The sequence below is a fragment of the Lissotriton helveticus genome, chromosome 9 (assembly GCF_964261635.1).
Source record: "Lissotriton helveticus chromosome 9, aLisHel1.1, whole genome shotgun sequence".
In the NCBI taxonomy this organism is placed as follows: domain Eukaryota; kingdom Metazoa; phylum Chordata; class Amphibia; order Caudata; family Salamandridae; genus Lissotriton; species Lissotriton helveticus.
The window spans coordinates 20,973,132-20,998,045 of record NC_136070.1 but is presented as its reverse complement, the minus strand read 5'-3'; the positions used below and the strand labels follow the sequence as shown (position 1 = coordinate 20,998,045).

At 55.1% G+C, this 24,914-nt stretch overlaps 1 protein-coding gene across 1 annotated transcript in view; it reads left to right on the top strand.

The window, feature by feature from the left end:
• Positions 1 to 22,560, top strand: part of SRP54 (signal recognition particle 54) — a 190,843-nt gene extending 168,283 nt beyond the window's left edge. The window contains exons 16-17 of the mRNA XM_078659378.1: positions 9,179 to 9,276; positions 21,335 to 22,560. Coding sequence (XP_078515504.1) covers positions 9,179 to 9,276; positions 21,335 to 21,535 — 299 coding nt within the window. The 3' untranslated portion in view covers positions 21,536 to 22,560. The remainder of the gene's footprint in view (positions 1 to 9,178; positions 9,277 to 21,334) is intronic.
• Positions 22,561 to 24,914: the final 2,354 nt, after the last annotated feature.

Here is a 24,914-nt window from a genome sequence, read left to right as displayed (position 1 = left end):
TTAGATGAGGGTCAGACGCTGTCATGTCCATCCTGGTGTTGGACGAGGGTCAGGAACGGTCATTTCCATCCTGGTGTCAGGGGAGGGTCGGGAACGGTCATGTCCATCCTGGTGTTCGAGGACAGTTGGGGCACGGGAATGTCCATCCTGATGTTAGACGAGGGTCGGGAACGGTCATGTCCATCCTGGTGTTAGATGAGGGTTGGGAACGGTCTTGTCCATCCTGGTGTTAGACAAGGGTTGAGGCACGGTCATATCCATCATGGTGTTAGAAGAGGGTCGGGAACGGTCATGTCCATCCTGGTGTTAGAGGAGGGTCGGGGCATGGTCATGTCCACCAGGGTCGGGAACGGTCATGTCCATCCTGGTGTTAGACGAGGGTCGAGAACGGTCTTGTCCATCCTGGTGTTAGACAAGGGTTGTGGCACGATCATGTCCATCCTGGTGTTAGGGGAGGGTCGGGCGCTGTCATGTCCATCCTGGTGTTAGACGAGGGTCGGGAACGGTCATGTCCATCCTGGTGTTAGATGAGGGTCGGGAACGGTCGTGTCCATCCTGGTGTTAAATGAGGGTTGGGAACGGTCTTGTCCATCCTGGTGTTAGACAAGGGTTGAGGCACGGTCATGTCCATCCTGGTGTTAGAAGAGGGTCAGGCGCTGTCATGTGCATCCTGGTGTTAGACGAGGGTCGGAAACGGTCATGTCCATCCTGGTGTTAGAGGAGGGTCGGGGCACGGTCATGTCCACCAGGGTCGGGCATGGTCATGTCCATCCTGGTGTTAGAGGAGGGTCGGGGCACGGTCATGTCCACCAGGGTCGGGCATGGTCATGTCCATCCTGGTGTTAGAGGAGGGTCGGGGCACGGTCATGTCCATCCTGGTGTTAGACGAGGGTGTCAAGGCACGGTCATGTCCATCCTGGTGTTAGACGAAGGTCGAGGCACGGTCATGTCCATCCTGGTGTCAGACGAGGGTTGGGAACTGTCTTGTCCATCCTGGTGTTAGACGAGGGTTGAGGCACGGTCATGTCCATCCTGGTGTTAGACGAGGGTCGGGGCACGGTCATGTCCATCCTGGTGTCAGGGGAGGGCCAAGGCAAGGTCATATCCATCATGGTGTTAGAGGAGGGTCAAGGCACGGTCATGTCCTTCCTGGTGTTAGATGAGGGTCGGGAACGGTCTTGTCCATCCTGGTGTTGGATGAGGGTCGGGAACGGTCTTGTCCATCCTGGTGTTAGATGAGGGTCGGGAACGGTCCTGTCCATCCTGGTGTTAGATGAGGGTCGAAGCACGGTCATATCCATCCTGGTGTTAGATGAAGGTCAGACGCTGTCATGTCCATCCTGGTGTTAGACGAGGGTCAGGAACGGTCATGTCCATCCTGGTGTCAGGGGAGGGTCGGGAACGGTCATGTCCATCCTGGTGTTCGAGGACAGTTGGGGCACGGGAATGTCCATCCTGATGTTAGAGGAGCATCCGGCATGGTCATGTCCACCCTGGTGTTATACAAGGGTCGGACACGGTCATGTCCATCCTGGTGTGAAGCGAGGATTGGGGCACGGTCATGTCCATCTTGGTGTTAGAGGAGGGTCGGGCGCGGTCATGTCCTTCCTGGTGTTAGGGGAGGGTCGGGAACGGTCATGTCATTTCTGGTGTTGGACAAGGGTCGGGAACGGTCATATGCATCCTGGTGTGAAGCGAGGATTAGGGCACGGTCATGTCTATCCTGGCGTCAGGGGAGGGCCGGGCACGGTCATGTCCACCCTGGTGTTATACAAGGGTCGAACACGGTCATGTCCATCCTGATGTCAGGGGAGTGTCGAGGCATGGTCATGTCCATCCTGGTGTTAGGAGATGGTTCGGGCACAGTCATGTCCACCCTTGTGCCAGGGGAGGGCCGGGCACGGTCATATCCATCCTGGTGTTAGACGAGGCTCGGGAACGGTCATGTCCATCCTGGTGTGAAGCGAGGATTAGGGCACGGTCATGTCCATCCTGGCATCAGGGGAGGGCCGGGCACGGTCATGTCCATCCTAGTGTTAGACGAGGGTCGGGAATGGTCATGTCCATCCTGGTGTTAGACGAGGGTCGGGAATGGTCATGTCCATCCTGCTGTCAGGGGAGGGTCGGGAACGGTCATGTCCATCCTGGTGTCAGGGGAGGGTCCGGCACAGTCATATGCATCCTGGTGTGAAGCGAGGATTGGGGCACGGTCATGTCCATCCTGGTGTTAAAAGAGGGTCGGGCACAGTCATATCCATCCTCGTGTTAGAAGACGGTCAGGGCATTATTATCAAGAATACATTTTACTCTAACATTTTCTCTTGCCTGCTCTAGATGGAGCCTGGAGGGGCAGGAGAGTATGACAGCGTTGAGCTGGGCGTCGTGGGGAAGAAGAAGGTGCCACGCAGGGTGATTCATTTTGCCAGTGGAGAGACGATGGAGGAGTACAGCACCGATGAGGAGGAAGAGGAGCAGAAGAAGGACCTGCTGCCTGCTATTGACCCTGTGAGTGCATATCTTCAGCCAGGGTTGGGCTCAGACTAAGGTGTGATCCAAGGGTTGAGCATTTCAGGTTCTGGGGTGCTGCGGTTTCTATGCAGATGTATTTGGGATTCCATACTTTGTCACTTACACTGCGGCTGTTGAGCCACTCTTTCTGAACCCAGACACTTGCTTCATGCAATGATTGACATGTTAGGATCCTTCGGCCCTGTCAGGGCTCCAATAGCTCTGTGTGTCTGAATGCAAAGCTAATAATCTTTGTTTCTGGGAACAAGACAACAACTGGTGCCTTGCTTTTCTGAACATCGAATATGGGTGTGTTTATTACTGGAGTTTTCTGCTTGTCAGACTGTTATTGTTCATTGTGATAGGGCACTGCGCTGGTAATCTGTGATTATGTGCACTTTCTTGCAAAAGCCCAGCCTTTGTCTACTTCGTATATAGGCCACAGGAACTTGGATGCAGCTCGGGTGCTAGATGGTCGTTGTCTGCTTTACCCTGTAGCAGCTCCTTACTTTATTACCCTCAGTGTAGGGAGGGTCTTTGATGCTTAATAACAGTGGCAAGTACTGAGCAGGCGCCCTTACTTGCATCTTGAAGTGGCTAAAAGGGCCTGAACCCAGTTGGGGCTTTTAATGTCTGTGACATGACATTTTCAGGAGCGTTGACCCTTAATCTGCCTGTGTCGTGAGCCGGAAGGGCCCAGGCCAGACTATGATGCTCAACATTTGAAATATATACTACAAGTAAACCATGATTTCCTGTCTTCCTCTTGCACTGGCTGGGTAGATCGCAGCTCCTGGTGGAGCTAGTGCGATCCACCCTCTTAGCGTGGGACAGAAAGTAACCTTAGTACCACACACAGCAGGTCGGTGGTTTCTTCGCATATGGTAATTTTTTCAAAAGGTGGTTTCTAAACCCATGGTTCCCCTTTGTGCAGTGTAATTTCACAACAGAATCTTGTTTAAACTACATTTGTGTGTTTGCTAATTTCCTTTGTTCCTCCAGCCTGCCCTCATAACTCTTTTTATTCCCAGGGAAGGCTCACTTGGGGACCGTACTTGTGGTTTTACATGATCCGCATGGCGACATCCACCCTTACAGGTATGTTCAGATGTATGGAGGGAGGACTTGTGTCTCCAGCAATGCGCAAGAGGATGTGCTTCAATGGGTTTAGCTGTAATCCTTTGCTGTGTTTTGTCTGCATTCTGGTAAATACAACAGGCAGTATTTTCACCAGGTGAAACTGCACAGTGCTGCTCTTTTATCTTTTCACAATAGTTTGCTCACTAAAGTCAGAAAGCTTGAATTGTGATGCATGGGGCCTATATGCGTCCAAGACATGTCCCTACAGCCAGCGCATCACCTGTCAAAACCATTGCAGACTGGCAGGTGGAAACCACTGCAAAAGGCACAGCTATAACAGATCCTTGACCATCAGGAGGGCTTCTGCACGATTATGCGTCTTCTCAAGGCTGTTTGCACTCTCAATGTGACAAACATACATCAGAGACTGTACGTGCATTAAGAATAGATCAATCTAATGTTGATAGCATGTGGCTGTCCACGGATACTTGGTGTGACACTTCGGGCCGTTCGAGAATGGAGTCCTTTCCATCATGGATAGGATATTCTTGGGTGTCGAACTGCAGAGAACACCCCTGAGTTGTGAAGCCCCAAATGGGCACGGAGAAGTCTTGGTCGTGGAACCGGACGAGGTTGCAAACCGCTTCGATACGAAGAGAAGACGCAACAATTATTTACACCGAAGAGTCTAGAGTATCTGAACGGGCCCGGCGACAACACCACGAGATGTCAACCCACAGCTTGGTGAGAACAAGTCTGAACCCTATGGCGGGAAAAAAAGCAATCTAACAATGAAGGCGATGAGAATTATCAGCAATAGGTGAAGTCCCTATACCTCGTGACTCGAAGAGTTGTTTGAAGAAAAACAAGCTGAACATATCCTATCCCAACACTAGATGGCCGGAGTATGTACAGCATGCGAATCTACAGCACTACAAGCCACAAACAGTTCTTACCGGGTAAGTAACATTTTCCTTACAGAATGACCTAAAAATGGGGAAAAGGCACTTAATACAAACACCAGTCACTATTTCAGTCAATTCTGTAAAGTCGACCACCACAAATTAATTTACATGTGGCGGCTCTTCTGTCCCCTCTCAAGTAACTGTGCAGGTCCAGGTGTCCCCTCTTGAATCTAATCAGAGGTCCAGGTGTCCCTCATGGAGTTCAATCACCGGTCCAAGCCCCAGTGTCCCCTCTGGAGTCCATTCCAAGCCCCAGTGTCCCCTCTGGAGTCCATTCACAGGCCCCAGTGTCCCCTCTGGAGTCCATTCACAGGTAAATGTAATGTAAATGTATTTCGATTTATATAGCGCACGTTTCACCCAGGGGTCTCAAGGCGCTTGCTTAGGGAACCCGTCCTGGTATTCCCCTGTGAGAGATACCCCGGCAGGGTATTCACAAGGTGAAAGCCAGGCATCCCGCCGCGAGGGGCCGTAGTGGAGATTAAGCAAGCTATTGCCCAGAGTCGCAGAGTGTGACCCCGTGAGTCGAGTAGGCACCGGAGCGAGAATTGTCGAGTCCGTGGAATTTTTGAGCCAGAGACCCGCCGAGGAATCGAACCCTGGTCCACGGCTGATCTCAGCTTCCGGGTCTGCCGCCTCTAACCACTGAGCCACACTTCTCCAGGTCCCAGTGTCTCCTCTGGAGTCCAGTCACGGGCCCCAGAGTCCTCTCTGGCGTCTAGTCAAGGGTCTAAGTATCCCCTCTGGCATCCATTCGCGGGTCCCAGTGCCCCCTCTGGCATCCATTCACAGGTCCCAGTGTCTCCTCTTGAGTTCAGTCACAGGCCCCAGTGTCCTCTCTGGTGTACAGGTGCAACTCCCAGTGTCTCCTCTAGCGTCCAGTTGTGGTTCCTAGCATCTTATCTGGTGTCCAGTCCTGGGTCCCAAAGTACCTCCTGGAGTCCAGCACGGCACTCAGTGTCCTTCTTAGAGTCCAATCACAGGTCTCAGTGGCCGCTCAGGAGTGCAGTCGCAGGTTCCTAGTTTTCAGGCGCCTATGTCCCCCGTGGAGTTCAGTTGCAGGCCCCTGTGTCCTCCATTGTGTCCAGTTGCGGGCCTGTAACCCTCCTGGAGTTCAGTTGTGGACTCCTGTGTCCCCCCTAAAGTCCAGTTGTGGGCTTCTGTATCCCTCCTGTAGTCCAGCTGTGTGCCCTGTAGCCCAGCTGTAGGCTCCTGTGTCCCTCCTGGAGTCCAGCTGTGGGCCCCTGTATCCCTAAGTAGTCCAGCTGTGGGCCCCTGTGTCCCCTCTGCTGTCTGGTCGTGGACTCCTGTGTCCCCCCTAGAGTCCAGTTGTGGGTTCCTGTATCCCTTCTGTAGCCCAGCTGTGTGCCCTGTATCCCAGCTGTGGGCCCCTGTATCCCTCCTGGAGTCCAGCTGTGGGCCCCTGTATCCCTACAGGAGTCCAGTTGCAGGCCGCTGTGTCCCCTCTTGAGTCCTGTTCTGGGCCCCTGTGTCTGTCCCCTCTGGTGTCCGGTTGCGGGCCCCTCTGTCCTGTCTGGTGTCCGGTTGCGGGCCCCTCTGTCCTCCCTGGTGTCCGGTTGCGGGCCCTTGTGTCCCCTTTAGGGTCCGGTTGCATGCTCATGTGTCCACTATGGGGTCCGGTTGCGTGCCCCTGTGTCCCCTCTGGGGTCCCTTTGTCCTCTCTAGGGTCCAGATGTAAGCCCCTGTGTCCCCTCTAGGGCCCGGTAGCGGACCCTCTGGGGTCTGGTAGAGAGCCCCTGTGTTCCCTCTAGGGCCCGGTAGCAGGTCCACAAGTCCCCTCTGAGGTCTGGTAGCTGGCTCCTGTGTCCTCACTGATGTCCTGTCGCGGGCCCCTGTCTCCCCTCTGGAGTCCTGTCGCGGGCCCCTGTCTCCCCTCTGGAGTCCTGTCGCGGGCCCCTGTCTCCCCTCTGGAGTCCTGTCGCGGGCCCCTGTCTCCCCTCTGGAGTCCTGTCGCGGGCCCCTGTCTCCCCTCTGGAGTCCTGTCGCGGGCCCCTGTCTCCCCTCTGGAGTCCTGTCGCGGGCCCCTGTCTCCCCTCTGGAGTCCTGTCGCGGGCCCCTGTCTCCCCTCTGGAGTCCTGTCGCGGGCCCCTGTCTCCCCTCTGGAGTCCTGTCGCGGGCCCCTGTCTCCCCTCTGGAGTCCTGTCGCGGGCCCCTGTCTCCCCTCTGGAGTCCTGTCGCGGGCCCCTGTCTCCCCTCTGGAGTCCTGTCGCGGGCCCCTGTCTCCCCTCTGGAGTCCTGTCGCGGGCCCCTGTCTCCCCTCTGGAGTCCTGTCGCGGGCCCCTGTCTCCCCTCTGGAGTCCTGTCGCGGGCCCCTGTCTCTCCTCTGGAGTCCTGTCGCGGGCCCCTGTCTCCCCTCTGGAGTCCTGTCGTGGGCCCCTGTCTCCCCTCTGGAGTCCTGTCGCGGGCCCCTGTCTCCCCTCTGGAGTTCTGTCGTGGGCCCCTGTGTCCTCACTGATGTCCTGTCACGTGCCCCTGTGTCCCCTCGGAGTCCAGTAGACGGGCCCCTGTGTCCCCTCTGGAGCCCAGTTGACGGGCCCCTGTGTCCCCTCTGGAGCCCAGTTGACGGGCCCCTGTGTCCCCTCTGAAGCCCAGTTGACGGGCCCCTGTGTCCCCTCTGGAGCCCAGTTGACGGGCCCCTGTGTCCCCTCTGGAGCCCAGTTGACGGGCCCCTGTGTCCCCTCTGGAGCCCAGTTGACGGGCCCCTGTGTCCCCTCTGGAGTCCAGTTGACGGGCCCCTGTGTCCCTCCTTGGAGTCCAGTTGACGGGCCCCTGTGTCCCTCCTTGGAGTCCAGTTGACAGGCCCCTCTGTCCCCTCTGGAGTCCAGTTGACGGGCCCCTGTGTCTCCTCTGGAGTCCAGTTGACGGGCCCCTATGTCTCCTCTGGAGTCCAGTTGACGGGCCCCTGTGTCTCCTCTGGAGTCCAGTTGCTGGTCCTAATGCCGACTCTAGAGCCCTGCACATTTTTCAGTGGAGTCCAGCTACAGTGCTCCCATAGAAGTCCTTTTTTAAGCCTCTGTGGGCCTGATGAAGTCCAGTTGGGAGTCCTAATGTCACCAGTGGAGTCCAATCACAGGACCCAGTGTTCCCATTGCAATCCAGCCACAGATTACAGTATTCAGTGGTGTCCTGTTGCGATTTCCAGTTTTCAATCCAGTCCCAGCGTTTGGCGGATTCCAGTCTCCGGCCCCGGCGTTTGGCGGAGTCCAGTCTCCGGCCCCGGCATTTGGCGGAGTCCAGTCTCCGGCCCCGGCATTTGGCGGAGTCCAGTCTCCGGCCCCGGCGTTTGGCGGAGTCCAGTCTCCGGCCCCGGCGTTTGGCGGAGTCCAGTCTCCGGCCCCCGGCGTTTGGCGGAGTCCAGTCTCCGGCCCCCGGCGTTTGGCGGAGTCCAGTCTCCGGCCCCCGGCGTTTGGCGGAGTCCAGTCTCCGGCCCCCGGCGTTTGGCGGAGTCCAGTCTCCGGCCCCCGGCGTTTGGCGGAGTCCAGTCTCCGGCCCCCGGCGTTTGGCGGAGTCCAGTCTCCGGCCCCCGGCGTTTGGCGGAGTCCAGTCTCCGGCCCCCGGCGTTTGGCGGAGTCCAGTCTCCGGCCCCCGGCGTTTGGCGGAGTCCAGTCTCCGGCCCCCGGCGTTTGGCGGAGTCCAGTCGCCGGCCCCCGGCGTTTGGCGGAGTCCAGTCGCCGGCCCCCGGCGTTTGGCGGAGTCCAGTCGCCGGCCCCCGGCGTTTGGCGGAGTCCAGTCGCCGGCCCCCGGCGTTTGGCGGAGTCCAGTCGCCGGCCCCCGGCGTTTGGCGGAGTCCAGTCGCCGGCCCCCGGCGTTTGGCGGAGTCCAGTCGCCGGCCCCCGGCGTTTGGCGGAGTCCAGTCGCCGGCCCCCGGCGTTTGGCGGAGTCCAGTCACCGGCCCCCGGCGTTTGGCGGAGTCCAGTCGCCGGCCCCTGGCGTTTGGCGGAGTCCAGTCTCTGGTCCCAGTGTTCAGTTGCAGCGAGGATGAGCATTCGTACTAAAGGAGTGAGAGGTTTCTTCACGCTGAAGTTGTGGTTTTCTTCACTTTTACATCTTTGCTTCCAGTTTGGGACATTTTGCCCGTACTTGTATGTAACAAACACAATTTAAAGGTCCCTGTTTACATTCTTGTTTTTTTTACGGTTATGAGGTCTTTAAACTTTCCTCTCCTTTCAGATGTGCACCACTTGGACCTAGTTTATTATTTCTTTGTATTTATTTGTATTACCTATTTGCATCTTCCACACATTTTAGCAAAGCTGATCTAAACCTAAAGGGGGTTAATATGTGTATTCAGCATTCCCCCTCTGTATTTTATCACTTCGGGGGGATCTGGCCTGAGGCCTCGCTTTAGTGAAGGCTGACTATGAGCGTCATGCAGACCATCTGCTGTCCAGAACTTAAACAACAGCCTACCATAGGCAAGCCTGGTCAGACTTTCATCAAGCCTGCTGCTCCAATACTGCATTACCATAATTGATAGCACTCATCTCTCTGTGTTTATGTCCGGTATAAGAGCCTTGCCTAAACTTGCACCAGTGATTTTTCACTATTCTTTTGTGTGTCCTATCCTTTTCGGGCAGTGGTGTATAATCTTTCCTTTCTCTTAGTGTGTGACTTCCTTGGGGAGAAGATCGCGTCCGTCCTTGGCATCAGCACGCCTAAGTACCAGTACGCCATTGATGAGTACTACAGGATGCAGAAAGAGGTGCGTGAGTCCTTCTTTCAAATATACACAGGCGCTCTCTTCTGTCTGTACTTCCTTCACTCCTCTAAGTGGTCCTGCTTGTATGTACTCCTCTGTGCCCACTCTTCGGGGGTGCTCGTATGCATGTACTACTCTATCTCCCTCAAATACATCTTGTTCTTCAACCTGCTCACCTTTAGTCCCTAAGTATAAAGATTCCTTCGGACTACCTTTAGTTCCTTATTGCCTTCGGAGTCTTTAGATAATGCACAATTCTTTGTACTCTTTTCCAGTGTGTTTTCTACACTGGAATAATCCAGTGGCGTCTTTCACCAGCGAATGCAGCTGCTTTGCAGGAAGTGAACGTAGAAAGTGCCTGGCAATATAGAAACTTTCTAGAACTCCCTGGCTTAGCCAGAACAGGGCCACAGCATCCTGACGTAGGTAGAACACGGGCACCCTCCATAGGACTCTGACCAGGCAGAACACGGGCACCCTTCATAGGGCTCTGACCAGGCAGAACACGGGCACCCTCCATAGGGCTGTGACCAGGCAGAACACGGGCACCCTCTATAGGGCCCTGATCTGGCATGCCCTGTAGACCCTCCATAGGGCCCTGACCAGGCAGGACACGGGCACCCTCCATAGGACTCTGACCAGGCAGAACACGGGCACCCTCCATAGGGCTCTGACCAGGCAGAACATGTGAACCCTCCATAGGGCTCTGACCAGGCAGGACACGGGCACCCTCCATAGGGCCCTGACCAGGCAAGGCACAGGCACCCTTCATAGAGCCCTGACCTGGCATGCTCTGTAGACCCTCCAGCCAAAGCTCATCTCCCTTGAGCGCGCTTTGTAGATCCTCCAGCCGAAGCTCATTTCCCTTGAGCGCCCTCTGTAGATCCTCCAGCCGAAGCTCATCTTCCGTGAGCGCCCTCTGTAGATCCTCCAGCCGAAGCTCATCTCCCTTGAGCGCGCTCTGTAGATCCTCCAGCCGAAGCTCATCTCCCTTGAGCGCGCTCTGTAGATCCTCCAGCCGAAGCTCATCTCCCTTGAGCGCGCTCTGTAGATCCTCCAGCCGAAGCTCATCTACCTTGAGCGCGCTCAGTAGACCCTCCAGCCGAAGCTCATCTCCCTTGAGCGCACTCTGTAGACCCTCAGACGGAAGCTCGTGTCCCTTAAGCGCGCTCTGTAGACCCTCCTATGTGAGCTTATGTCCCTTGAGCGTGCTCTGTAGACCCTCAGCCTGAAGCTTGTATCCCCTGAGCGTGCTCAGTAGACCCTCCAGCCGAAGCTCATCTCCCTTAAGCGCACTCTGTAGACCCTCCAGCCGAAGCTCATCTCCCTTGAGCGCGCTCTGTAGATCCTCCAGCCGAAGCTCATCTCCCTTGAGCGCGCTCTGTAGATCCTCCAGCCGAAGTTCATCTCCCGTGAGCGCCCTCTGTAGACCCTCCAGCCGAAGCTCAACTCCCTTGAGCGCACTCAGTAGACCCTCCAACCGAAGCTCATCTCCCTTGAGCGCACTCTGTAGACCCTCCAACCGAAGCTCATCTCCCTTGAGCGCACTCTGTAGACCCTCCAGCCGAAGCTCATCTCCTTTGAGCGCGTTCTGTAGATCCTCCAGCCGAAGCTCATCTCCCTTGAGCGCGCTCTGTAGACCCTCACACTACGGCTTGTCTCCCTTAAGCGCGCTCTGTAGACCCTCAGCCGAAGCTCATCTCCCTTGAGCGCACTCTGTAGACCCTCCAACCGAAGCTCATCTCCCTTGAGCGCACTCTGTAGACCCTCCAACCGAAGCTCATCTCCCTTGAGCACGCTCTGTAGATCCTCCAGCCGAAGCTCATCTCCCTTCAGCGCGCTCTGTAGACCCTCCAGCCGAAGCTCATCTCCCTTGAGCGCACTCTGTAGATCCTCCAGCCGAAGCTCATCTCCCTTGAGCGCACTCAGTAGACCCTCCAGCCGAAGCTCATCTCCCTTGAGCGCACTCTGTAGACCCTCCAGCCGAAGCTCATCTCCCTTGAGCTCATCTGTAGATCCTCCAGCCGAAGCTCATCTCCCTTGAGCGCGCTCTGTAGACCCTCCAGCCGAAGCTCATCTCCTTTGAGTGCACTCTGTAGATCCTCCAGCCGAAGCTCATCTTCCTTGAGCGCGCTCTGTAGACCCTCCAGCCGAAGCTCATCTCCCTTGAGCGCACTCTGTAGACCCTCCAACCGAAGCTCATCTCCCTTGAGCGCACTCTGTAGACCCTCCAGCCGAAGCTCATCTCCTTTGAGCGCGCTCTGTAGATCCTCCAGCCGAAGCTCATCTCCCTTGAGCGCGCTCTGTAGACCCTCACACTAAAGCTTGTCTCCCTTAAGCGCGCTCTGTAGACCCTCAGCCGAAGCTCATCTCCCTTGAGCGCACTCTGTAGACCCTCAGACGGAAGCTCGTGTCCCTTAAGTGCGCTCTGTAGACCCTCCTATGTGAGCTTATGTCCCTTGAGCGTGCTCTGTAGACCCTCAGCCTGAAGCTTGTATCCCCTGAGCGTGCTCAGTAGACCCTCCAGCCGAAGCTCATCTCCCTTAAGCGCACTCTGTAGACCCTCCAGCCGAAGCTCATCTCCCTTGAGCGCGCTCTGTAGATCCTCCAGCCGAAGCTCATCTCCCTTGAGCGCGCTCTGTAGATCCTCCAGCCGAAGTTCATCTCCCGTGAGCGCCCTCTGTAGACCCTCCAGCCGAAGCTCAACTCCCTTGAGCGCACTCAGTAGACCCTCCAACCGAAGCTCATCTCCCTTGAGCGCACTCTGTAGACCCTCCAGCCGAAGCTCATCTCCTTTGAGCGCGTTCTGTAGATCCTCCAGCCGAAGCTCATCTCCCTTGAGCGCGCTCTGTAGACCCTCACACTACGGCTTGTCTCCCTTAAGTGCGCTCTGTAGACCCTCAGCCGAAGCTCATCTCCCTTGAGCGCACTCTGTAGTCCCTCCAACCGAAGCTCATCTCCCTTGAGCGCACTCTGTAGACCCTCCAACCGAAGCTCATCTCCCTTGAGCGCGCTCTGTAGATCCTCCAGCCGAAGCTCATCTCCCTTCAGCGCGCTCTGTAGACCCTCCAGCCGAAGCTCATCTCCCTTGAGCGCACTCTGTAGATCCTCCAGCCGAAGCTCATCTCCCTTGAGCGCACTCAGTAGACCCTCCAGCCGAAGCTCATCTCCCTTGAGCGCACTCTGTAGACCCTCCAGCCGAAGCTCATCTCCCTTGAGCTCATCTGTAGATCCTCCAGCCGAAGCTCATCTCCCTTGAGCGCGCTCTGTAGACCCTCCAGCCGAAGCTCATCTCCTTTGAGTGCACTCTGTAGATCCTCCAGCCGAAGCTCATCTTCCTTGAGCGCGCTCTGTAGACCCTCCAGCCGAAGCTCATCTCCCTTGAGCGCACTCTGTAGACCCTCCAACCGAAGCTCATCTCCCTTGAGCGCACTCTGTAGACCCTCCAGCCGAAGCTCATCTCCTTTGAGCGCGCTCTGTAGATCCTCCAGCCGAAGCTCATCTCCCTTGAGCGCGCTCTGTAGACCCTCACACTAAAGCTTGTCTCCCTTAAGCGCGCTCTGTAGACCCTCAGCCGAAGCTCATCTCCCTTGAGCGCACTCTGTAGACCCTCCAACCGAAGCTCTACTCCCTTGAGCACGCTCTGTAGACTCTCCAGCCGAAGCTCATCTCCCTTGAGCGCACTCTGTAGATCCTCCAGCCGAAGCTCATCTCCTTTGAGCGCGCTCTGTAGATCCTCCAGCCGAAGCTCATCTCTCTTGAGCGCGCTCTCTAGACCCTCACACTACAGCTTGTCTCCCTTAAGCGCGCTCTGTAGACCCTCAGCCGAAGCTCATCTCCCTTGAGCGCACTCTGTAGATCCTCCAGCCGGAGCTCATCTCCCTTGAGCGCACTCTGTAGACCCTCCAACCGAAGCTCATCTCCCTTGAGCGCACTCTGTAGACCCTCCAACCGAAGCTCATCTCCCTTGAGCGCGCTCTGTAGATCCTCCAGCCGAAGCTCATCTCCCTTCAGCGCGCTCTGTAGACCCTCCAGCCAAAGCTCATCTCCCTTGAGCGCACTCTGTAGATCCTCCAGCCGAAGCTCATCTCCCTTGAGCGCACTCAGTAGACCCTCCAGCCGAACCTCATCTCCCTTGAGCGCACTCTGTAGACCCTCCAGCCGAAGCTCATCTCCCTTGAGCTCATCTGTAGATCCTCCAGCCGAAGCTCATCTCCGCTGAGCGCGCTCTGTAGACCCTCCAGCCGAAGCTCATCTCCCTTGAGTGCACTCTGTAGATCCTCCAGCCGAAGCTCATCTTCCTTGAGCGTGCTCTGTAGACCCTCCAGCCGAAGCTCATCTCCCTTGAGCGCACTCTGTAGACCCTCCAACCGAAGCTCATCTCCCTTGAGCGCACTCTGTAGACCCTCCAGCCGAAGCTCATCTCCTTTGAGCGCGCTCTGTAGATCCTCCAGCCGAAGCTCATCTCCCTTGAGCGCGCTCTGTAGACCCTCACACTAAAGCTTGTCTCCCTTAAGCGCGCTCTGTAGACCCTCAGCCGAAGCTCGTCTCCCTTGAGCGCACTCTGTAGACCCTCCAACCGAAGCTCTACTCCCTTGAGCGCGCTCTGTAGACCCTCCAGCCGAAGCTCATCTCCCTTGAGCGCACTCTGTAGATCCTCCAGCCGAAGCTCATCTCCTTTGAGCGCGCTCTGTAGATCATCCAGCCGAAGCTCATCTCTCTTGAGCGCGCTCTGTAGACCCTCACACTAAAGCTGGTCTCCCTTAAGCGCGCTCTGTAGACCCTCAGCCGAAGCTCATCTCCCTTGAGCGCACTCTGTAGACCCTCCAGCCGAAGCTCATCTCCCTTGAGCGCACTCAGTAGATCCTCCAGCCGAAGCTCATCTCCCTTGAGCGCGCTCTGTAGACCCTCCAGCCGAAGCTCATCTCCCTTGAGCGCACTCTGTAGATCCTCCAGCCGAAGCTCATCTCCCTTGAGCGCACGCTGTAGATCCTCCAGCCGAAGCTCATCTCCCTTGAGCGCACTCTGTAGATCCTCCAGCCGAAGCTCATCTCCCTTGAGCGCACTCTGTAGACCCTCCAGCCGAAGCTCATCTCCCTTGAGCGCACTCTGTAGACCCTCCATCCGAAGCTCATCTCCCTTGAGCGCATCTGAAGATCCTCCAGCCGAAGCTCATCTCCCTTGAGCGCGCTCTGTAGACCCTCCAGACGAAGCTCATCTCCCTTGAGCGCACTCTGTAGTTCCTCCAGCCGAAGCTCATCTCCCTTGAGCGTGCTCTGTAGACCCTCCAGCCGAAGCTCATCTCCCTTGAGCACACTCTGTAGACCCTCTAACCGAAGCTCATCTCCCTTGAGCGCACTCGGTAGACCCTCCAGCCGAAGCTCATCTCCTTTGAGCGCGCTCTGTAGATCCTCCAGCCGAAGCTCATCTCTCTTGAGCGCGCTCTGTAGACCCTCACACTGAAGCTTGTCTCCCTTAAGCGCGCTCTGTAGACCCTCAGCCGAAGCTCATCTCCCTTGAGCGCACTCGGTAGACCCTCCAACCGAAGCTCATCTCCCTTGAGCGCGCTCTGTAGACCCTCCAGCCGAAGCTCATCTCCTTTGAGCGCGCTCTGTAGATCCTCCAGCCGAAGCTCATCTCCCTTGAGCGCACTCGGTAGATCCTCCAGCCGAAGCTCATCTCCCTTGAGCGCGCTCTGTAGATCCTCCAGCCGAAGCTCATCTCCCTTGAGCGCACTCTGTAGACCCTCCAACCGAAGCTCATCTCCCTTGAGCGCGCTCTGTAGATCCTCCAGCCGAAGCTCATCTCCCTTGAGCGCGCTCTGTAGATCCTCCAGCCGAAGCTCATCTCCCTTGAGCGCACTCTGTAGACCCTCCAGCCGAAGTTCATCTCCTGTGAGCGCCCTCTGTAGATCCTCCAGCCGAAGTTCATCTCCCTTGAGCGCACTCAGTAGACCCTCCAGCCGAAGCTCATCTCCCTTGAGCTCACTCTGTAGACCCTCCAGCCGAAGCTCATCTCCTTTGAGCGCATCTGTAAATCCTCCAGCCGAAGCTCATCTCCCTTGAGCGCGCTCTGTAGACCCTCCAGCCGAAGCTCATCTCCCTTGAGCGCGCTCTGTGGACCCTCCAGCCGAAGCTCATCTCCCTTGAGCGCGCTCTGTAGACCCTCCAGCCGAAGCTCATCTCCCTTGAGCGCACTCTGTAGACCCTCCAACCGAAGCTCATCTCCCTTGAGCGCATCTGTAGATCCTCCAGCCGTAGCTCATCTCCTTTGAGCGCGCTCTGTAGATCCTCCAGCCGAAGCTCATCTCCCTTGAGCGCGCTCTGTAGACCCTCACACTAAAGCTTGTCTCCCTTAAGCGCGCTCTGTAGACCCTCAGCCGAAGCACATCTCCCTTGAGCGCCCTCTGTAGACCCTCCAACCGAAGCTCATCTCCCTTGAGCGCGCTCTGTAGACCCTCCAGCCGAAGCTCATCTCCCTTGAGCGCACTCTGTAGACCCTCCAGCCGAAGCACATCACACGTGAGCGCGCTCTGTAGACCCTCCAGCCGAAGCTCATCTCCCTTGAGCGCACTCTGTAGACCCTCCAACCGAAGTTCATCTCCCGTGAGCGCCCTCTGTAGACCCTCCAGCCGAAGCTCATCTCCCTTGAGCGCACTCTGTAGACCCTCCAACCGAAGCTCATCTCCCTTGAGCGCGCTCTGTAGATCCTCCAGCCGAAGCTCATCTCCCTTGAGCGCGCTCTGTAGACCCTCCAGCCGAAGCTCATCTCCCTTGAGCGCACTCTGTAGACCCTCCAGCCGAAGCTCATCTCCCTTGAGCGCGCTCTGTAGATCCTCCAGCCGAAGCTCATCTCCCTTGAGCGCACTCTGTAGATCCTCCAGCCGAAGCTCATCTCCCTTGAGCGCACTCTGTAGATCCTCCAGCCGAAGCTCATCTCCCTTGAGCGCACTCTGTAGACCCTCCAGCCGAAGCTCATCTCCCTTGAGCGCACTCTGTAGACCCTCCATCCGAAGCTCATCTCCCTTGAGCGCATCTGTAGATCCTCCAGCCGAAGCTCATCTCTCTTGAGCGCGCTCTGTAGACCCTCCAGCCGAAGCTCATCTCCCTTGAGCGCACTCTGTAGATCCTCCAGCCGAAGCTCATCTCCCTTGAGCGTGCTCTGTAGACCCTCCAGCCGAAGCTCATCTCCCTTGAGCGCACTCTGTAGACCCTCTAACCGAAGCTCATCTCCCTTGAGCGCACTCTGTAGACCCTCCAGCCGAAGCTCATCTCCTTTGAGCGCGCTCTGTAGATCCTCCAGCCGAAGCTCATCTCTCTTGAGCGCGCTCTGTAGACCCTCACACTAAAGCTTGTCTCCCTTAAGCGCGCTCTGTAGACCCTCAGCCGAAGCTCATCTCCCTTGAGCGCACTCTGTAGACCCTCCAACCGAAGCTCATCTCCCTTGAGCGCGCTCTGTAGACCCTCCAGCCGAAGCTCATCTCCTTTGAGTGCGCTCTGTAGATCCTCCAGCCGAAGCTCATCTCCCTTGAGCGCACTCGGTAGACCCTCCAGCCGAAGGTCATCACACGTGAGCGCGCTCTGTAGATCCTCCAGCCGACGCTCATCTCCCTTGAGCGCGCTCTGTAGACCCTCCAACCGAAGCTCATCTCCCTTGAGCGCATCTGTAGATCCTTCAGCCGTAGCTCATCTCCTTTGAGCGCGCTCTGTAGATCCTCCAGCCGTAGCTCATCTCCCTTGAGCGCACTCTGTAGACCCTCACACTAAAGCTTGTCTCCCTTAAGCGCGCTCTGTAGACCCTCAGCCGAAGCTCATCTCCCTTGAGCGCACTCTGTAGACCCTCCAGCCGAAGCTCATCTCTCTTGAGCGCGCTCTGTAGACCCTCCAGCCGAAGCTCATCTCCCTTGAGCGCCCTCTGTAGACCCTCCAGCCGAAGCTCATCTCCCTTGAGCGTGCTCTGTAGACCCTCCAGCCGAAGCTCATCTCCCTTGAGCGCACTCTGTAGACCCTCCAACCGAAGCTCATCTCCCTTGAGCGCGCTCTGTAGATCCTCCAGCCGAAGCTCATCTCCCTTGAGCGCACTCTGTAGACCCTCCAGCCGAAGCTCATCTCCCTTGAGCGCGCTCTGTAGATCCTCCAGCCGAAGTTCATATCCCTTGAGCGCACTCAGTAGACCCTCCAGCCGAAGTTCATCTCCCGTGAGCGCGCTCTGTAGACCCTCCAGCCGAAGCTCATCTCCCGTGAGCGCCCTCTGTAGACCCTCCAGCCGAAGCTCATCTCCCTTGAGCGCGCTCTGTAGACCCTCCAGCCGAAGCTCATCTCCCTTGAGCGCACTCTGTAGACCCTCCAGCCGAAGCTCATCTCCCTTGAGCGCGCTCTGTAGACCCTCCAGCCGAAGCTCATCTCCCTTGAGCGCGCTCTGTAGACCCTCCAGCCGAAGCTCATCTCCCTTGAGCGCGCTCTGTAGATCCTCCAGCCGAAGCTCATCTCCCTTGAGCGCGCTCTGTAGACCCTCAGTCGAAGCTCAACACCCTTGAGCGCGCTCTGTAGACCCTCCTGCCGAAGCTCATCTCCCTTGAGCGCGCTCTGTAGACCCTCAGCCGAAGCTAATCTCCCTTGAGCGCATCTGTAGATCCTCCAGCCGTAGCTCATCTCCTTTGAGCGCGCTCTGTAGATCCTCCAGCCGAAGCTCATCTCCCTTGAGCGCGCTCTGTAGACCCTCAGCCGAAGCTCATCTCCCTTGAGCGCATCTGTAGATCCTCCAGCCGTAGCTCATCTCCCTTGAGCGCGCTCTGTAGACCCTCCAGCCGAAGCTCATCTCCTTTGAGTGCGCTCTGTAGATCCTCCAGCCGAAGCTCATCTCCCTTGAGCGCACTCGGTAGACCCTCCAGCCGAAGGTCATCACACGTGAGCGCGATCTGTAGATCCTCCAGCCGACGCTCATCTCCCTTGAGCGCGCTCTGTAGACCCTCCAGCCGAAGCTCATCTCCCTTGAGCGCACTCTGTAGACCCTCCAACCGAAGCTCATCTCCCTTGAGCGCATCTGTAGATCCTTCAGCCGTAGCTCATCTCCTTTGAGCGCGCTCTGTAGATCCTCCAGCCGAAGCTCATCTCCCTTGAGCGCACTCTGTAGACCCTCACACTAAAGCTTGTCTCCCTTAAGCGCGCTCTGAAGACCCTCAGCCGAAGCTCATCTCCCTTGAGCGCACTCTGTAGACCCTCCAACCGAAGCTCATCTCCCTTGAGCGCACTCTGTAGACCCTCCAGCCGAAGCTCATCTCTCTTGAGCGCGCTCTGTAGACCCTCCAGCCGAAGCTCATCTCCCTTGAGCGCCCTCTGTAGACCCTCCAGCCGAAGCTCATCTCCCTTGAGCGCGCTCTGTAGACCCTCCAGCCGAAGCTCATCTCCCTTGAGCGCACTCTGTAGACCCTCCAACCGAAGCTCATCTCCCTTGAGCGCGCTCTGTAGATCCTCCAGCCGAAGCTCATCTCCCTTGAGCGCACTCTGTAGACCCTCCAGCCGAAGCTCATCTCCCTTGAGCGCGCTCTGTAGATCCTCCAGCCGAAGTTCATATCCCTTGAGCGCACTCAGTAGACCCTCCAGCCGAAGTTCATCTCCCGTGAGCGCGCTCTGTAGACCCTCCAGCCGAAGCTCATCTCCCGTGAGCGCCCTCTGTAGACCCTCCAGCCGAAGCTCATCTCCCTTGAGCGCGCTCTGTAGACCCTCCAGCCGAAGCTCATCTCCCTTGAGCGCACTCTGTAGACCCTCCAGCCGAAGCTCATCTCCCTTGAACGCGCTCTGTAGACCCTCCAGCCGAAGCTCATCTCCCTTGAGCGCGCTCTGTAGACCCTCCAGCCGAAGCTCATCTCCCTTGAGCGCGCTCTGTAGATCCTCCAGCCGAAGCTCATCTCCCTTGAGCGCGCTCTGTAGACCCTCAGTCGAAGCTCAACACCCTTGAGCGCGCTCTGTAGACCCTCCTGCCGAAGCTCATCTCCCTTGAGCGCGCTCTGTAGACCCTCAGCCGAAGCTAATCTCCCTTGAGCGCATCTGTAGATCCTCCATCCGTAGCTCATCTCCTTTGAGCGCGCTCTGTAGATCCTCCAGCCGAAGCTCATCTCCCTTGAGCGCGCTCTGTAGACCCTCAGCCGAAGCTCATCTCCCTTGAGCGCATCTGTAGATCCTCCAGCCGTAGCTCATCTCCCTTGAGCGCGCTCTGTAGATCCTCCAGCCGAAGCTCATCTCCCTTGAGCGCTCTCTGTAGACCCTCACACTAAAGCTTGTCTCCCTTAAGTGCGCTCTCTAGACCCTCAGCCGAAGCTCATCTCCCTTGAGCGCCCTCTGTAGACCCTCCAACCGAAGCTCATCTCCCTTGAGCGCGCTCTGTAGACCCTCCAGCCGAAGCTCATCTCCCTTGAGCGCACTCTGTAGACCCTCCAGCCGAAGCTCATCTCCCTTGAACGCGCTCTGTAGACCCTCCAGCCGAAGCTCATCTCCCTTGAGCGCGCTCTGTAGACCCTCCAGCCGAAGCTCATCTCCCTTGAGCGCGCTCTGTAGATCCTCCAGCCGAAGCTCATCTCCCTTGAGCGCGCTCTGTAGACCCTCAGTCGAAGCTCAACACCCTTGAGCGCGCTCTGTAGACCCTCCTGCCGAAGCTCATCTCCCTTGAGCGCGCTCTGTAGACCCTCAGCCGAAGCTAATCTCCCTTGAGCGCATCTGTAGATCCTCCATCCGTAGCTCATCTCCTTTGAGCGCGCTCTGTAGATCCTCCAGCCGAAGCTCATCTCCCTTGAGCGCGCTCTGTAGACCCTCAGCCGAAGCTCATCTCCCTTGAGCGCATCTGTAGATCCTCCAGCCGTAGCTCATCTCCCTTGAGCGCGCTCTGTAGATCCTCCAGCCGAAGCTCATCTCCCTTGAGCGCTCTCTGTAGACCCTCACACTAAAGCTTGTCTCCCTTAAGTGCGCTCTCTAGACCCTCAGCCGAAGCTCATCTCCCTTGAGCGCCCTCTGTAGACCCTCCAACCGAAGCTCACACCCTTTGAGCACGCTCTGTAGACCCTTAGCCTGAAGACTGTGTCCCCTGAGTGTGCTCTGAAGACCCTCCGGCTGAAGCTCATCACACGTGAGCGCGCTCTGTAGACCCTCAGACGGAACCTTGTGTCCCTTGAGGGCCCTCAGTCCTGCTCAGCTAAGATGTGCAGAGAGCCTGATCGTTCCAAGGTTGGAGAGTGAGTGATCTGACTGACTAGTCTCCCTTGTCTGCTCTTCCTTTCATGAGGTGAGATTATAGTCACTGTACTTTGGAGCTTTCGTAAGTTCTGTCTGTAGAGGGAGTTTAATCAGGGCTGTTCTCTGTGCTGGCACAGCCTATACTTTACTTTAATACCATATGCTGTACCCCATCGTACCCAGTGCCTTATCCAGCTTCAGCTTTGCGAGCTGCAACCAAACCATATCTCTTGTGAGGAGTCCTGCACCCACCCACCTCCCACCCGCTCTTCGGGGACTCATCTATGACTCCATAGTTGATTTTTGTTAAGAATTCTGTCCTGAAAAACTGCTTCAGCACTTTAGATTTTACAGAATGTGTTTAAGCCTGTTCTGCCCTTGCACAAGCTTTTTGAATTCTATATTCAAAACATGTTGCCTTCATTTCATCCTTTTTGACACTTTCATGCTATGCTGTGAGTGTGCCTTTGACTCCCTGCCATTTTTTCATACTGTTTTATGCTCTCTTAAATCTTTCAGCAAAATGCTGATTGTTTAAAAGTAGTATTTGTGCCACCTTAAAAACTATTGTGTTTTCCTTTTGTTTTTATTGATTTCTTTTAATAAAAACTAATTGCTTAGCGCAGAGGCCTGAAGCTTTTCGAAAAGCTCCCTTTAGCTTCTTTCTTATTTCTTTCCCATCATTGCACTCCGCACTTTTCCTAGGGCTTCCTTGGCAAAATCCCTTTCTTTGCAAAGTTGACTGCTCTGAAACTTAGACCCTTGTCTTGGCATGGAATGCCTCTGCAATATTGTCTCTCATGTTAAGTTTCATGAAGCTCTGTTGGTGTTATTAGGAGGAGGAGGAAGAGGAGGAGAACAAGATGTCTGAAGAGGCCGAAAGGCGGTTTCAAGAACAGCACCAGCCCAGCAGCGACCCTGCTCGCACTGCGCAGCCTGAGGGCACCGGCTCCTTTGTCAACGCCAACTTTGAGATGGAAGGAGAGGGGTCACCAGGCGCAGGACGCATGCCCGAGCTGCCCAATGTGCCCGTGTAGTGGACTGGAAAGTGAGCTAGCCTACTCTCACAGGCTCCGTTGTATGTAACCACTCTTGTTCAATGAAGAACTGTCGTTCGTCTGCCGTGTCACCGCCTGAGAGTGCACACTTTCTTCCCTTTGAGGGGCTGCATGGGGAGGAGGTCTGACGATGAATGCATTGTGTAGATTTGTCAGTCTCTTTGTGAGCATTCATGGTCCTGGTGTAGAGCAAGGCCTTTCACGTTGAGCGACTGTTTCACCTTTCTTTGCCTTTTGCCTGCAGTTTATTTCTTACGTTTGCAGTGCCCCGGGGTGGAGGTGCTGATTGGTCTTACGCCCATGTATTGTTATCGAAGCCATTCCTTCTCTGCTGCACATTCTGTATCCCAGGAGTCGCTCCACCAGCGGGAGACGGAATTAATAACTTGATTCTTCATCCCATTTTAATCTAGCACACTGTCTTGCAAAGTTAACAATCTAATATCTCAAATGTATTTTGGTCAGATGTTTCACCGCCAGGTTTACTGGTGGGCAAATGGTCCGTCCTCCTGGACCTGTTGTCTCCTGTATGGCACTGTTCAGCCTTCGCTTTAAAGAAGATGTCTTCTATTTTGAAGCATTGCCTCAAGATGATGCAAGCTCTTTTGTCCAAACACCTTTTTGAGAACTGGTGATAAAGGAGACTAAAGACCTGATTTAAAGCTTGACGGATGGGTTACTCCGTCACAAATGTGATGGATAACCTGTCCGCCTTATCACCAGTGCCGTAGGCTAGAATACTCTTCAATGAGGCGGACGGGATAGCCATCACGATTGTGACGAAGTAACTCATCCACCAAACACTAACTCAGGCACTGTATCCTCAGCTTAAAAAAGTGCAATTTTCTGTAGCTGCTGTAGGTTTAAGGCAGTTTGAATATTTTCAGGTATGGAGATATATTCTCAGCTAATTTCGGCTGAAAATGGTGTCCCTTAATCATTGTTTATTTGATTTTGGAGTTTTGCATAGGGCATTGTAGCAAATTAAATTGATTGTAGTCATTTTCCCTACTCCTTCCACCCACACCGCTCAATGTGTGATAAACGGGTCGCTGTTGAACAATGTGTGCATCGTGGAGTGATGGAGCTAAACCTATTCTGTGACTGGCTCCTGGTGTCACAGGTGCACCTTTGTCCGCCTCCTCCAGTGTCTCAGAGTACCCCCCTCTGATTGGTCACTAGCTGTGACTGCATCAGAGCCATCTGTCTGCTCCTTGGAAACCCAGGCCTGCCAGTCACCAAAGACCACTTCTTCTGGGATGATATAGTTCCATTAGGAGGACCTTTCACAGTAGCCTCCATTGAACCAGTAGAACCTCGTAAGCTTCGTCCACAGAGGCTAAGGCCCTCCCTGTCCCATGAGAAAAGATGCTCCTCTGAGCAGTGTTCGTACAAGTCCAGAACATTCTATGTTCAGCCCCTCGAGGCCTTGAGCTGCTCAGACTCCGTCCATCAACACTCCAAGTCTGCAAACCTGTGGCTTTTGAAGCATTGAAACTCTTGGTGTGTCTCTGTATTGTTTAAAGGCAGCCCTGAGCTCTCTATGTAGTGGTTCAGGGTATTCCTGGCCTCAGTTAGTAGCCAAAGATGCCCTGTTCTCCCCTGATCAAATCAAATCCTTCGCCATGTTGAATGGAGCTTTAGAAGCTTCACTAATTAGACTCTGCACTTAGACATATGTGTTTGATGCAGGAATTCACAGCGCTGAGAGTGCTAGCATCGTTTCCTCCTGACAACATTTAAGAGGAAGCACAGCAGTGACTTGGGATTGTGTTTGCAGGACAGCAGTAAATCGGACAAGCTCTTTGCAGTGAGGGACGTGTTGTTTTCCTTCTGTCCAGGTACTTAAGAGTCTGAGGTGTGGAGAACAATGTGTTGAAATGTTTCCCTAAGTTCCATCGTACACTTGTGAACAGCTGCCATGTCTCTTGTCTGTCGTCATAAACTGGTGTGCAAAGGCCTATCACAAGCTCCAGCCTAAGACTCCAGACCTAGACCCACAAACAACTGGAAAGGAGGGGAGAATGGGAGTCGAGGCGAATGCTGGAGGCAGAGTTCGATGAGTCGCAGGCCTGTTAGTGAGGCTCTTTTAGAAGGAGAGGTGGGAGGCTGGCTTGCAAATATGGATTGGAAGTCATGGGCGGGGAATATGTCAGGATATCTTTAAAACTTCTTAACATCTTAACAGGGACCAAAAACATTGGCTCATGCATGCTCAGAATCCAAGATTTTGTGCAAATAGCCATGAAAATGCGATATACTTTAAAAGCTGTTGACTCAAAGTCTCCAAAATACTCGCCCTTACTGTTTTTTTGCGCTACATCAAAAATGACGATACCCCCTCAAGCATGAACGTCTGATACTAAAAACACTGGAGTGTTTCTGAGTGAGGTGTTCTCATTACCTCTAGGTGGGAGGATATTCCCTCCACGAATAAAGAAAATTCCACTGGAATCCAAGCCTGCGTATGGCGAGGACTGGCACCATTGATGATTAGGCAGAGCCAGGCCTGCGATTGGCTGGCGTAGATCATTTGGAATGGATATTTGCTTAAGAGGATTTAGACAGGCTTCTTAATCTCTTCCTCTTGAGCATGTCTATGCCATACAAGCCATCCTCACATTTTGTTATAAGGTATTTTAATGCATAGTGTTTCCTACCCTCAGCAGCCGCAGATGTTTTTGTACCTCATTTTCACGGTGATTCTACCAAGGACTGAGAATAAACAGTGGCCTGTATCCAGTACTCTGAGTACTTAAACACTAACAGACAGATTCTTTTAGAGTGGAAACAGTGCCAGAGGTCTTAAACCATAGATCTGCCTGTACGATGCCTTCACAGCAAGAAACCTCAAGTGACTCTTCTGGACAGATTGCATCCAGTGATTCAAACAGATTGCTTCTCTGTAGGACAGACGGCCACTTGCTGAACTTTCCACTAATTCTCATGGGGCACAAGTGAACAAAGTTTAAAAGTGCAATTTAAGATGACGCCGGCACAGGAAATCCTATGGCGGTCTTCAAGGGATTGGCCCCCGGGATTCTATTTTTCCAAGCTCATGGAGTCATTTAGGCTGACCTAATAGAGGATGGATGGCGCCTCAACGACGTCTGGAAACTCATTAGTATCTCTCATGTGGTCTTAACTTTAGACATCCAAATCTTCTTCAGCTGTCTTGAAAGATTTTCTAAGCTGTAGAAAAGGATGCTTCTTTTAGAGGGTGAGGTTTCATGCTCTTTACCTCTTGAGCGCCACATAGCCCATATGGAGCTTGTGTACCATTTGTGAAAGTATATTTGGTTGAATCTGTGCCAATCGGGGGAAGCATGTTTTTACTCCTGTTTTGAGAAGCAGTATA